Source organism: Hyla sarda, chromosome 6, assembly GCF_029499605.1.
Source record: "Hyla sarda isolate aHylSar1 chromosome 6, aHylSar1.hap1, whole genome shotgun sequence".
Lineage (NCBI taxonomy): Eukaryota > Metazoa > Chordata > Amphibia > Anura > Hylidae > Hyla > Hyla sarda.
Genome location: NC_079194.1, coordinates 131,744,109 through 131,758,099, shown reverse-complemented (window position 1 = coordinate 131,758,099; position 13,991 = coordinate 131,744,109). Strand labels below are relative to the sequence as shown.

At 41.9% G+C, this 13,991-nt stretch overlaps 1 protein-coding gene across 6 annotated transcripts in view; it reads right to left on the bottom strand.

Annotated features, from left to right (window-relative positions):
- Window positions 1-2,786: 2,786 nt before the first annotated feature.
- The window catches only part of IL5RA (interleukin 5 receptor subunit alpha), a 217,032-nt gene continuing 205,827 nt past the window's right edge, over window positions 2,787-13,991 (bottom strand). For all 6 annotated transcript variants that reach the window (XM_056525034.1, XM_056525037.1, XM_056525036.1 and 3 more), the window contains 4 exons: window positions 7,185-7,332; window positions 6,644-6,728; window positions 6,006-6,084; window positions 2,787-3,725 (listed from right to left, as the gene is read on the bottom strand). In XM_056525034.1, the coding sequence (XP_056381009.1) occupies window positions 3,573-3,725; window positions 6,006-6,084; window positions 6,644-6,728; window positions 7,185-7,332 (465 nt within the window). In that variant the 3' untranslated portion in view covers window positions 2,787-3,572. The remainder of the gene's footprint in view (window positions 3,726-6,005; window positions 6,085-6,643; window positions 6,729-7,184; window positions 7,333-13,991) is intronic.

Below are 13,991 nucleotides of genomic sequence, written 5' to 3'. Positions count from 1 at the left end.
ATTAAGTCGGGGGGTTTGTAATGTCCCACTACAGGACATGGTCCTGCACTACACTTAGGCCCTGTCAGGTTGAGACCTGGGGGCTCTCCTGCAGTTAAAAATCCCCTCCCCCAATAAAAATAAAAATTGTCCGTTTTTCCCATTTTACCCCCAAAAAGCGTAATTTTCTTTGTATTTGGTATTGCCACGTGCGTTAATGTCCAAACTATCAAAATATAATGTTAATGATCTCGTACGGTGAACGGCGTAAACGAAAAAAAAAAATTAAAAGTCAAAAAATGCAGCTTTTTTGTCACATTTTATAAAAAAAAAATTTTATAAATGTTTTATATAAGCAAATATGGTATCGATAAAAAGTTCAGATGATGGCGCAAAAAATTTGCCCTTATACCGCCCTATATACGGAAAAATGAAAAAGTTATAGGTGGTCAAAATAGGGCGATTTTAGATTACTGATTTTGTACAAAAAGTTTTAGATTTTTTTTAAGCGGTACAAAAATATAAAAGTATCTGGGTATCATTTTAATCGTATTGACACACAGAATAAGCAACACGTGTCATTTTTACCGTAAATTGTACAGTGTGAAAACGAAATCCTCCAAAATGTGCAAAATTGTGGTTTTCATTTAAATTTCCTCCCTAAAAAAATACTTTTTTGAGTTCGTTATACATTTTATGGTAAAATGAGAGGTTTCATTGCAAAGTACAATTGGTCACGCAAAAAACAAGTCCTGATATGGGTCTGTAAATGGAAATACAAAAGAGTTACGGATTTTAGAAGGCAAGGAAGAAAAAACGAACATGCAAAAATAAAATTGGCCTGGTCCTTAAGGTAAAAATGGGCTTGGTCCTTAAGGGGTTAAAAGTGAACCACCAGAACTGCTGATACGCACATGTTGGTAAGAAGTGGACTGGAGCAGACCTGTTGATGAGCACACCTAAGCCAGGAGACAAATCATCTATGTTGCATGCAAAAATCATTAAATAGGTAGAGCAGTAAAAAAAAAAAAAAAAAAAAAGGGGCGGAGTCAAGGGGGCAGCAAAATTATCTTTCGTCTAGGGTGGCAAAAATCCTTGCACCAGACCTGTATAAAAAGGTTTTGAAATCAATATGTATAGACATCTTACAGTACAGATTTTATTCTGCATTGTAACATAAGTGCAACCACCAACTGAATACTTTAATAAAAGCAGGTTCTGAATTGGGATACTGCATTTCTATCGAAGAAGTCCTTATTATGCTTAGTTTCCACATACAGTTTTACTGGAGTTTATTTGGAATTCTGCCTATGCAGTTTTTGAGCCAAAGTCAGAAGCCGATCCAATAGGAAGGAGAAATGCAAATACCGGTACTTCTTTTATATTTCACATATATACACAGTACTGGTCACCCCTGTGGGCTCTCACACAGTAATGGTGCCCCAACACTGTAATGATTCACCCCACAAATAAAGTGCCCTATTTTGACATTAACAGAGCCAACTTATTGCCCTTTACACATTAATTGCCCCCCCCCCACTTAGTCACAGTACCATTTTAGTGCCTGCACTCAATATTAATGTCCCTAATGCTTTCCACTCAGAAATAATAGCCCCTAGTGCCCCTACTCAGTAATGGTGTTATCCTAGTGCCCCCTTAGTCCCTGCACTTACTAATAATGCATGCCTTTAGGGCATGTTCAGAAGGCAAATGGGTGCATATTTTTTTTGCTATGGAAACAGCACCAATTTGTATGTCGAAAACCATGCCGTGCCAACAGCTGACACCCCACTCCTATTGTCTTCAATGTCTCTATGAGCATTGCACACAGGCACAGCTTATGCCCATGTGCACCGGCCTTTAATGTTCCTCACTCTGTAATAATGTCCCTGTCCCTTAGTGCCCCCTTTGTGCCCATCACTAAGTGGCCCTCACTCATTCTCTTTCAATGCCCCATAGCCCCACTCAGCAAAAATGCATATAAGGGCCCTCTCTCAGTACCGATGCCCCTTACTGCCTTCATACAGTAATAATGCTATATAGCCAGTCACTGTAATAATTCCTCCTTAGTGTCTCCTTTGTGTCCCCACTGAGTAAGAACCGTTTAGTGTCCCTCTCTCAGTATTGATGTTTCCTTCGCAAGTATTGAGGCCAAATAAAACTAAAAATAAAAAATTACTCTCCTGGCCCAATTCCCGTAATGAACTGAGCCCCCCTGTCTCTTCAGGCCTGCAGCCTATAAGACACAAGGGCAAGATATCTGGGCAGATGCTGGTGGTGTTGCCAGGCCTGCACAGATATTTGGTCCCAGCATCTCATAGGCTACAGGCCTGAAGTTACCAATTGCTTAGTAAAGTAAATGCAAACACCCTCATAGTATTTAATTGTAGATGTAATGAAAAGTGGCCATCGCAAAGACACCCAGGGAACCAGACCGAAGGTCTAATGATAGTGATGCCAATGGACACTACCAACAGAATAGTGAGTGCAGCTCTGAAGTATAATACTGGATTTAACTCGTAATATAATGCAACTCGTAATAAAGCATGTACACAGTCTCTCAAATTTATCAATCTAACTGAAACCAAAACAGTCTGTTTTTCCCATAGCAGCCAATCACAGCTCAGCTTTCATTTTACCAGAGGTTGTTTAGATATGAAAGCTGAGCTGTGGTTGGTTGCTATGGGTAAAACCAGAGATTTTGGATTTCAAGCAGAATAATAAATCCACTGTAGCAGTAAAAAAAAGAAAAAAGTAAACACTAGGTTAGTGTAAACAAAGTAATTCAATGTCCAAACAGGTAGAACACTAACGCTTTATTCAATAATTGCATCTTTCATTTAATATAACAAAACAAACAAAAAAAAAGTATGTAATAAGACAAGGTAATGCAAGCGCATTTTAGGCTTTATGTGTCCCAATCTTAACAGTTTGAAAAAAAAATAAGACTACAGCAAACTCATAATACGAGCAGGGAAGGTAAAACAACAAACATTTGCAGTCATATGACTGTGACTTTTGTGACTTCTGTACAGAGAGTGAGCAAGGCTTTAAAGGGGCACTCCACCCCTAGACATCTTATTCCCTATCCATAAGATGTCCCCAGCAGTGAGACCCCCGTGACCGCCCTGCTGCATCCGGCATTCGTTTAGAGCCTCGAGTTCACCGTCGAAGGCTCGTGACGTCATGGCAGCGCCCCATTGGTGACTTCATGGCCACACCCCCTCAATGCAAGTCTATGGGAGGGGGCATGACCATCACACCCACTTCTAATAGACTTGCATTGTGGGGGCATGGCTGTGACGTCATGAGCGGGGTGTGACTGTGACGTCACGAGCCTCCGCCCCACTTCGCCAGTCATCCAGCACGGAGCGAAGTTCGCTCTCCGTGCACCCAATGTCTTCTGGGGTGCTGCAGCGGAGATCGGTGGGACCCCCGTGATCAGACATCTTATCCCCTATCACTTGGATAGGGGATAAGATGTCTAGGGGTGGAGTACCCCTTTCATGAAAGTTCTTTCAGCGAGTCCTAGGTGACCCCCAGATACCCGATACCTGGTTATTTTTGGCCAGCAAAGTGAAACAGGATTAGAATCATAGAGTTTTGTAGAGTCCACTAGAAGAATAATTTTCAACATATCCATAACCCGACAATTTGTCCGACATCTTGTATTTGTCAGACTCTACCAGCTCCTCAATGTAACTTATCATTTCTTCACTGTCCAGTGAGTGGCAGTGCACCAGGGCCTGGAAGATGGAGCAGAAGAAACGGCTCAGTAGAAAAATCTTAAAATGAATGGAGAGGTCACATGAACCTCTTTAAGGCTACATTCACATCATGATTTTAGTATGCTGTTTTGTATCAGTTTTTTCCCCTAAAACGGAAAGCAGAATACTAACAAAACCATATGTTAAAATTGTATTTATAAAACCCGTATATGTTTTTAATAAAAGTTGGGACTCCCGCAGCTGGAGGATGTGCAGGAGCCGTCCCTCCGTGCAGCGGTACAACTACTACACTCATTGTGTGACAGACTCTGTTCCATGATGGGAGTAGTAGTACAAGCGCTCCCGCAGAGTCACCACAGCTGCCCGCAGACTCCTGCAGTCAAGGGTACTACTACTCATATCATGAAGCAGTCTGGTCCATGATGGGAGAAGTAGTAGTACAGCAGTGCTTCAGGAGTCCCGTGCAGCTGTGGAGTTAAGTCTAAAAAACAGCACAGAACTGTTCACAAAACCATGGGTGACATGGTAAAAAGTACCTGTCACCAAATAAACTGTTCTCAACTACCTCAGGCTATTGTTCCTAACTACTCCTAACACAAAAATGTCAGAGCTTTAAAAAGTTCTGTATCATACCTTTCTTCTTGCTCGCATAGTGCAATTTCCCAGCAGGAGAAAGTGGGTAAAACATGCACAGAGCTTGAGGTCTTCTATTCATCACAGCACTGCAACAATGTGAGGGCGGAAGTTGTCCCCCAGCAGGCTTCAGTGATGTCATGCCTGCTGGGGGACAACTTCCGCCCTCGCATTGTTGCAGTGATGTGATGAATAGAAGACCTCAAGCTCTGTGCATGTTTCAGTCTGTGCTGTATTCAGTGAGGCTCTCCTTCAGCTGTCAGTCTGTGTGGCTTTCTGTGAGAATCTGTGGAGCTTTCACTTTCTGTGCAGCTGACAATCAAGCTCCGTGCAGAGAAAACTGTGGCAATTTTTATATTACATTTTAAACATATTTATGTTGATAATTTTAAAAACAAGTAAATGGGAAAGTGTCTGTTAATTACACAAGGAACAATATATTAAAAGTTTTATTTGGTCACAGGTACTTTTTTAAAATAAATGGTCAACCATGAAATGCGTGGATGGGTTAGATCTGCCAGGGTGAGTCCTTATTTGCGAGAATCTCTTTGCTCTGGCCAATGTGGGGGAATCCCAAAAGAAAGACCCATCCTTACATGTCCATATGTCCTAATATGGCATATGAAATAAGATCTTTATATTTTACAACATATTACCATATTATCTGGTTCCTAATTTTTTTCTTTCTATTGGAAAAAAATGGGAGGTGTCTAAATTGGCTTAAATATCCTAGAATGCAGATGGTATGAATGGGTTATGTTATCAGAAAAGCAGGCTGTCCAGTTAAATAGTGCACGATGCACCCAGAAGGCACACTCTATTAAAATGAAATAACTGGGCAAGGTGTAACAAAATGAGTGCAGTGTGTTAATTCAGGGTCCACAGTGTGTAATATAATTAATTTAAGGGAGCATGGAGTATATTATAATGAATTATATATAATATAATACATTTTAGAGGGAAAAGGGTGGATTATAATCAATTTCCAGGGTGGGAGTGGGCACAGTTTGTATTAAAATTTATTTCAAGGAGGAGATTTATCAAAACCTATCCAGAGGAAAAGTTGCTGAGTTGCCCATAGCAACCAATTAGATCACTTCTTTCATTTTGCAGAGGCTTTGTTAAAAATGAACAAGCAAGCTGATTGGTTGCTATGGGCAACTTTTCCTCTGGACAGGTTTTCATAAATCTCTCCCACTGTGTTTAATGTAATTCATTTTAGAGGCACATTTTGAATTATGATTCATTTCATGGAGGCATTGTGTATATTATAATTAATTTCAGGAGAGGAACATTGCTGTTTTTTTTTTTGCGAGGGGGGTAGAGTATGTGGCAGTATTGTATGCAGGGAGCACAGTGTTTGGCAGTATTATATTCAGAGGGAGCATTGTGCAGTATTGTGAGAAGCTTGGACACGTGAGTGGGTTTTGCCCACACGGAATGATCGGGACAAATGCCCACCCCTTCCTGTCTCAGAACAGTATACTTCTGAGACGATCAGGGAAAGGAAGTGGAGCGCCAGGGAGCAGAAGAGGTAGGACCTGCTTCCCGGACAAACCTTTAAAAAATTTTATCCTACCTCTGCCCCTGAACAGTGCGATATATTTTGGCATTACATAACTGCAGATTCTATATGTTATATGATCACATTACATAGGCCGATACCTGACTTTGTACATTCTGGAAAGACTCCTTCAGGTCATTGTTGGGTTTTGGAATCTGTGGAAACATATGTCCCCAGAACCTGAAAGGAGAACAGGTTATTAATATACACGAAAAAACTGCCCAAGTTTATTAATCTATAGGGAACCAAACCTGCTCTATGCTGTTCTCCTCACAATTATTTAAAGGGGTAATTTGCAACCCTTTTGTATTTAAAAAAAGTAAACAACTCAAAAAATATGCAAAAAAGTCCCCAAAAATATACTTTTCTAGATAAAACAACCCAAAACAAGTAAGCATATGCATTTATTTGTACATTTTTAATAATTACAGATGCAAAATTAATACATGTAACTGACAGACCTTTTTTCAATTATTGCAATTCAGTGGGGGGAAAACTTTGTAAAAAGTCCCAAAAAGAGAATGGGAACATAGTCTTAGACATCTTTTTTGTATATTTGGACCATGCTGGTATAACCAGGGCATCCTCTGGTTTATAATATACAGCTGGTATATATAATATTGTATGTTATATAATATGGACCATGCTGGTATAACCTGGGTATTTATTTTTTAAATAGAATGACATAAGGTGTTAGTGTAAGCTACAGTCCAATAGGGCAATATATATATTTACTTACCTAATGCACAGTAGAAATATACCAACACATGCTACAGTCAGACAGACAGGCACGATGATCCCCAGAGAATCACTTCTGTCAATAACTAAGGAGAAATAGAAGGAGCCTTATATGACTATTTATGCGGTCATGCTTTTAACCTGCAATCATTAAAAGGGTGGATTACATGAGAAAAAGTCTTTCTATAATGTTATGTTCAGACGGGCGAATGTCTGCATGGAAAATTTCCATGTGGACATTCCCCTTACAGAGGAATGCAAGCAGAACATGCCGTCACTAGGACCGCACAGAAATGCCCTATCTCATAGACGGCAATGCATTTCCTTGCGGGCTGCACAGAAAAAATAGACATATCTATTATTTGCGGACTCTGGAATCGCGATTTCCGCAGCAGAACAAACTACATTAGGAAATTCCACTGTGAACATATCCTAAGCCTCATAAGGAAATATGGTTTCCATAAAGGATGTCACCTTTAACTTCTAGATGTTGCTATTATCAGAGCTATCTACCATCATACTGTTTCCTATTGTAGGTTTACCTTCTCCGATCTCTATAATGTCTGTCCATGCACTGTAACGATTTGGAATCCAACATGGTAGTTTTCCAACTGCTCTCACACGAATGGATTGTCTATTAGAGTGTTTCTGGAGGAAGTTATTTGACAAGTTGGAATGCCGAACTTTAATCTGCCACACAAATCGGAAAACAAAATCCATTACATCTTTTGTATCTTGTTGTTTTTTTTTTTTCATTTTATTTTATTTTTTAACCCCTTCCCGCTACAGGACTTACGCAGACATCATGAGCAGGCTCCCGCGATAGAACGCGGGGTCACGCGTCTGTCCCGGCGGCCATCAACGGCTGGGACCCGCGGCTAATACCAGACATCACCGATCGCAGTGATGCCCGGTATTAACCCTTCAGATGCGGCAATCAAAGTTGATCGCCGCGTCTAAAGTGAAAGTAAACTTTGCCGGTTAACTCAGTGGAGCGATTCGGGCCTGCCGCGATGAAATCGCGGTGTCCTGAACAGTTTGCAGGACAGCAGGAGGGTCCTTACCTGCGAGGAGCGCTGTCCGATCACCAAATGACTGCTCCTTGCCTGAGATCCAGGCAGGAGCAGTTGAGCGGCGATAACACTGATCAATGCCAGTCTATTGCCTGGCAGTGATCAGTGTAAAACATCAGTGTGTGCATATTCATTATCTTCGACTTTACATCCTAGTGACGTGGAGTCACTGGTCACGTGAGTGCTATGCTCTGTCAGTGTGGCGCATAGGCAGTAATACCATGCAGAGCGGAAGCAGCAGGGGGAGTTCTCACGTCATCAGTACGTGAGAGCTGTACGCAATCTTCAGGCGTGACCGGTGACTCAACATCACTAGGACGTGGACTCGAAGATAATGAATATGCAAATTGTATTATGAGCTGACCGGCAGAGGCGGCCATCCAGCGGGCCCGCCTTCACAGCACAATTCACTGAACTAAACGACGGACATTTGAAAGCCTATATCTCCATAACCAGTGGACCAAATTTAGTAAGTGACCCCTCTGTGCACTCCTGGTCACCCACTCTATATCCCAATATTCTGGGTTTAGGGTGGGTGATCAGACTGACATTTTTCCTTCAAACCATATTTTTCCTTTATTTCCTCAAAGCAAATAAGCTTACCCTCTTGAAAAAGCTGCTGAATTAAGTTAACACCCCATGCCAGCTGAAAAATTTCTTGGCCTATATATTTAAATTGTTATATTTAAATTGTGCCAATTTTGAGAATTGACAGACTGCAAGTATCATTTTAATAATCGCGATTATATCCGCCATTGATAAGAGAGCTTTAGACATAAGTCCATCTTCTTCTTTAATTTAATAACAATAGGGCTTAAAGGGGTACTCCGGTGGAAACCACTTTTTTTTTTTTTTTTAAATCAACTGGTGCCAGAAAGTTAAACAGATTTGTAAATTACTTCTATTAAAAAATCTTTACCCTTCCAGTACTTTTTAGCAGCTGTATGCTACAGAGAAAATTCTGTAAATACATCCAAATGAAACGTCTGGTGGACAATCCAGTTTCATTTACTATTCTGCAGGTCATACTGGGCGATCAAGGCGAATGGGAGGAACAGGGTGTCCTATTAATAAAATTGTTTATTTGGGTAGTGAGGTATAGTAAAGTTTTGCAGAAATGGATTTCTAAGGAAGTAAGTGGTGCACACTAATGGTTTTGGTGTCTTCGTTTCACGTTTTTCAGGATGATGGGGGAGAGTTTGGGAATGGAAGAGACCTTGGGGTTGGTACAATTGTACTGTTATAATTACCTTATTCATTGTACTTTTGTATACTGTTAATTTAAAAATTTTAAAAATAAAGGAAAAGGAAAAAAAGGGGTTGACTGGTGACTAGTTCACCCACCTTTTTACAGTGGGGCAAAAAAGTACTTAGTCATCCACCATTTGTGCAAGTTCTCCCACTTAAAAAGATGAGAGAGGCCTGTAATTTTCCTCATAGGCAGGGCCAGATTAAGGCTGCCTGGAAGACTGAGCACTTCATTATGATGCCCCCCCCCCCTCCCCCCAATATTACCCCCACATTAGGTGCAGTATAGTTCCCCCACATTGGGTTGAAGTTCCCCCAGATTAGGTGCAGTATAAGTCCCTACACATTAGGTTGGCAGTACAAGTCCCCGCACATTAGGTTGGCAGTACAAGTCCCCGCACATTAGGTATGCAGTACAGCTCCCCCACATTAGGTGTGCAGTACTGTTCCCCCACATTAGGTGCGGTACAGTTCCCCCACATTAGGTGCAGTATAGCTCCCCCACATTAGGTGCAGTATAGTTCCCCCACATTAGGTGCAGTATAGTTCCCCCACATTAGGTGTAGTATAGTTCCCCACATTAGGTGCAGTATAGTTCCCCACATTAGGTGCAGTATAGTTCCCCACATTAGATGCAGTATAGGTCCCCCACATTAGGTGCAGTATAGTCCCTCCACATTAGGTGCAGTATAGTTCCTCCACATTAGGTGCAGTATAGTTCCCCCACATTAGGTGCAGTATAGTCCCTCCACATTAGGTGCAGTATAGTTCCCCACATTAGGTGCAGTATAGTTCCCCACATTAGGTGCAGTATAGTCCCCCACATTAGGTTGGCAGTATAGTCCCCCACATTAGGTTTGCAGTATAGTCCCCTACATTAGGCTGGCAGTATAGTTCCCCACATTAGGTTCAGTATAGTTCCCCACATTAGATGCAGTATAGTTCCCCCACATTAGGTGCAGTATAGTTCCCCCACATTAGGTGCAGTATAGTTCCCCCACATTAGGTGCAGTACAGTTCCCCCACATTAGGTGCAGTTTAGTCTCCCACATTAGGTTGGCAGTATAGTTCCCCACATTAGGTGCAGTATAGTTACCCCACATTAGGTGCAGTATAGTTACCCCACATTAGGTGCAGTACAGTTCCCCCACAGACATACAGCCTTCAGCCATATACAGTGCAAGGCTGGAGGCTGTATGCCTGTTTACTGCCACACTTCAGTGTTCTGACCACCGCTCCAGGGTCACAATCTACTGCTATGGCCCATGGGCCATAGCAGTAAGTCCCGAGACCGGAGGAGGGGTGGTCGGAACACTTAAGATGACGTGCTGCTGGTGACTTGCTCGCGTCCTCCTCACTGCTCTGCCCCGCTCTTCTACGGGAGCACGCATGGGACATCAGTGACGTCCCTGCGTGCGCTACCTCCCGGCGGCCCTGCGTTTTTAAAGTTAATGCGGGGCCACAGAGAGGTAACCAGGGCATCCTTGTGTCCTAAAAAGATTTTTCGGGACACAAGGATGTCCTGAATGTGACGGGGGCCCCCTGTGTGCACGGGGCCCAGAGCAGGCGCTCCATGATCGTCAGTGATGATCCGGCCGTGCTTATAGGTATATCTCAACTGTGAGAGACATAACGAGAAAAAATAAAACATAAAATCACATTGTATGATTTTTTAAAGAATTTATTTGCAAATTATGGTGGAAAATAAATATTTGATCAATAACAAAACTTCATCTCAATACTTTGTTCTGTACCCTTTGTTGGCAATGACAGAGGTCAAATGTTTTCTGTAAGTGTTCACAAGGTTTTCACACACTGTTGCTGGTATTTTGACCCATTCCTCCATGCAGATCTCCTCTAGAGCAGTGAAGTTTTGGGGCGGTCACTGGGCAACACAGACTTTCAACTCCCTCCAAAGGTTTTCTATGGGGTTGAGATCTGGAGACTGGCTAGGCCACTCCAGGACCAGGACCTTGCTGATGGAAGGAGGTTTTCACTCAAAATCTCACAATACATGGCCCCATGCATTCTTTCCTTTACACGGATCAGTCGTCCTGGTCCCTTGGCAGAAAAACAGCCCCAAATCATAATGTTTCCACCCTAATGCTTCACAGTAGGTATGGTGTTCTTTGGATGCAACTCCGCATTCTTTTTCCTCCAAACACAACTTGAGATTTTACCAAAAAGTTCTACTTTGGTTTCATCTGACTATATGACATTCTCCCAATCCTCTTCTGGATCATCCAAATGCTCTCTAGCAAACTTCATACGGACCCGGACATGAACTGGCTTAAGCAGGGGGACACATCTGATTTGAGTCCCTGGCAGCATAGTGTGTTACTGATGGTAGCCTTTGTTACTTTGGTCCCAGCTCTCTGCAGGTCATTCACTAGGTCCCCCCGTGTGGTTCTGGGATTTTTGCTCACCGTTCTTGTGATCATTTTGACACCACGGGGTGAGATCTTGTGTGGACCCCCAGATGAAGGGAGATTATCAGTGGTCTTGTATGTCTTCAATTTTCTAATAATTGCTCCCACAGTTGATTTCTTCCCACCAAGCTGCTTGCCTATTGCAGATTCAGTCTTCCCAGCATGGTGCAGGTCTTCAATTTTGTTTCTGGTGTCCTTCGACAGCTCTTTGGTCTTGGCCATAGTGGAGTTTGGAGTTTGAATGTTTGAGCTTGTTGACAGGTGACTTTTATACTGATAACAAGTTCAAGCAGGTGCCATTAATACAGGTAACAAGTGGAGGACAGAGGAGACTCTTAACCCCTTAAGGACCCAGGGTTTTTCTGTTTTTGCATTTTCGTTTTTCCTCCTTACCTTTACAAAATCATAACCCTTTCAATTTTGCACCTAAAAATCCATATGATGGCTTATTTTTTGCGCCACCAATTCTACTTTGTAATGACGTCAGTCATTTTACCCAAAAATGTACTGCGAAAGAGAAAAAAAATAATTGTGAGACAAAATAGAAAACAACACACCATTTTGTAACTTTTGAGTGCTTCCATTTCTACGCAGTACATTTTTCAGTAAACATGACACCTTCTTTTTATTCTGTAGGTCCATACGATTAAAATGATACCCTACATATATAGGTTTGATTTTGTCGTACTTCTGGAAAAAGTCATAACTACATGCAGGAAAATTAATACGTTTAAAATTGTCATTTTCTGACCCCTATAGCTTTTTTACTCTTCCGCGTATGGGGTGGTATGAGGGCTAATTTTTTGCGTCATGATCTGAAGTTTTTAGCGGTACCATTTTTGCACTGATAGGACTTATTGATGCATTATTTTGGACTTTGGAATTTTTTGGCGCGTACGCCATTGACCATGCGGTTCAATTACAGATATGTTTTTATAATTCGGACAATTCCGCACGCAGTGATGCCACATGTTTATTTTTATTTACACTTTTTTTTATGGGAAAAGGGGGGTGATTCAAACTTTTATTAGGGAAGGTGTTAAATAATCTTTATTCACTTTTTTTTCCACTTATTTTTTTGCAGTGTTATAGCTCCCATAGGGGGATATAACACTGCACACACTGATCTTTTACATTGTTCACTGGTTTCTCATAGGAAACCACTGATCGATGATTCTGCGGCTTGACTGCTCATGCCTGGATCTCAGACACTGAGCAGTCATTCAGCGATCTGACAGCATGAAGGCAGGTAAGGACCCTCCGGCTGTCATGTAAGCTGTTCAGGATGCCGCGATTTCGCCGCGGCAATCCCGAACAGCTCCCTGAGCTAACCAGCATGGTTTTACTTTCACTTTAGACACGGCGTTCAACTTTGAACGCCACGTCTAAAGGGTTAATAGCGCATGGCACTGCAATGTGCAGTGCTGAGCGCTATTAGCCACGGGTTAACGCCGTGGCCCCGCGTTATAGAATGGGAGCAGACTCATGACGTACTGGTACGTCATGGGTCCTTAACCCCTTAAGGACTCAGGGTTTTTCAGTTTTTGCACTTTCGTTTTTTCCTCCTTACCTTTTAAAAATCATAACCCTTTAAATTTTCCACCTAAAAATCCATATTATGGCTTATTTTTTGCGTCGCCAATTCTACTTTGCAGTGACATTAGTCATTTTACCCAAAAATGCACGGCGAAACAGAAAAAAAATCATTGTGCGACAAAATCGAAGAAAAAACGCCATTTTGTAACTTTTTGGGGCTTCTGTTTCTACGCAGTGCATATTTCGGTAAAAATTATACCTTATAATTCTGTAGGTCCATACGGTTAAAATGATACCCTACTTATATAGGTTTGATTTTGTCGCACTTCTGGAAAAAATCATAACTACATGCATGAAAATTTATACGTTTAAAAATGTCCTCTTCTGACCCCTATAACTTTTTTATTTTTCCATGTACATGGCGGTATGAGGACTAATTTTTTGCGCCGTGATCTGAAGTTTTTATCGGTATGATTTTTGTTTTGATCGGACTTTTTGATCACTTTTTATTCATTTTTTAATGGTATAAAAAGTGACCAAAATGCGCGTACGCCATTGACCGTACGGTTTAATACCACATATGTTTATTTATATATTTTTTTACACTGTTTTATTTTTTTTATGGGAAAAGGGGGGTGATTCAAACTTTTATTAGGGAAGGGGTTAAATGACCTTTATTAACACTTTTTTTAAACTTTTTTTTTGCAGTGTTATAGGTCCCATAGGGACCTATAACACTGCGCACATTGATCTTTTACACAGATCACAGGCGTGTATTAACACGCCTGTGATCAGTGTTATCGGCGCTTGACTGCTCCTGCCTGGATCTCAGGCACGGAGCAGTCATTCGCCGATCGGACACCAAGGAGGCAGGTAAGGGCCCTCCCGGTGTCCTGTAAGCTGTTCGGGACGCCGCGATTTCACCGCGGCGGTCCCGAACAGCCCGACTGAGCAGCCGGGTCACTTTCACAGCGGCGGTCAGCTTTGACCGCCGCTTCTAAAGGGTTAATACCGCACATCGTCGCGATCGGCGATGTGTGGTATTAGCCGCGGGTCCCGGCCG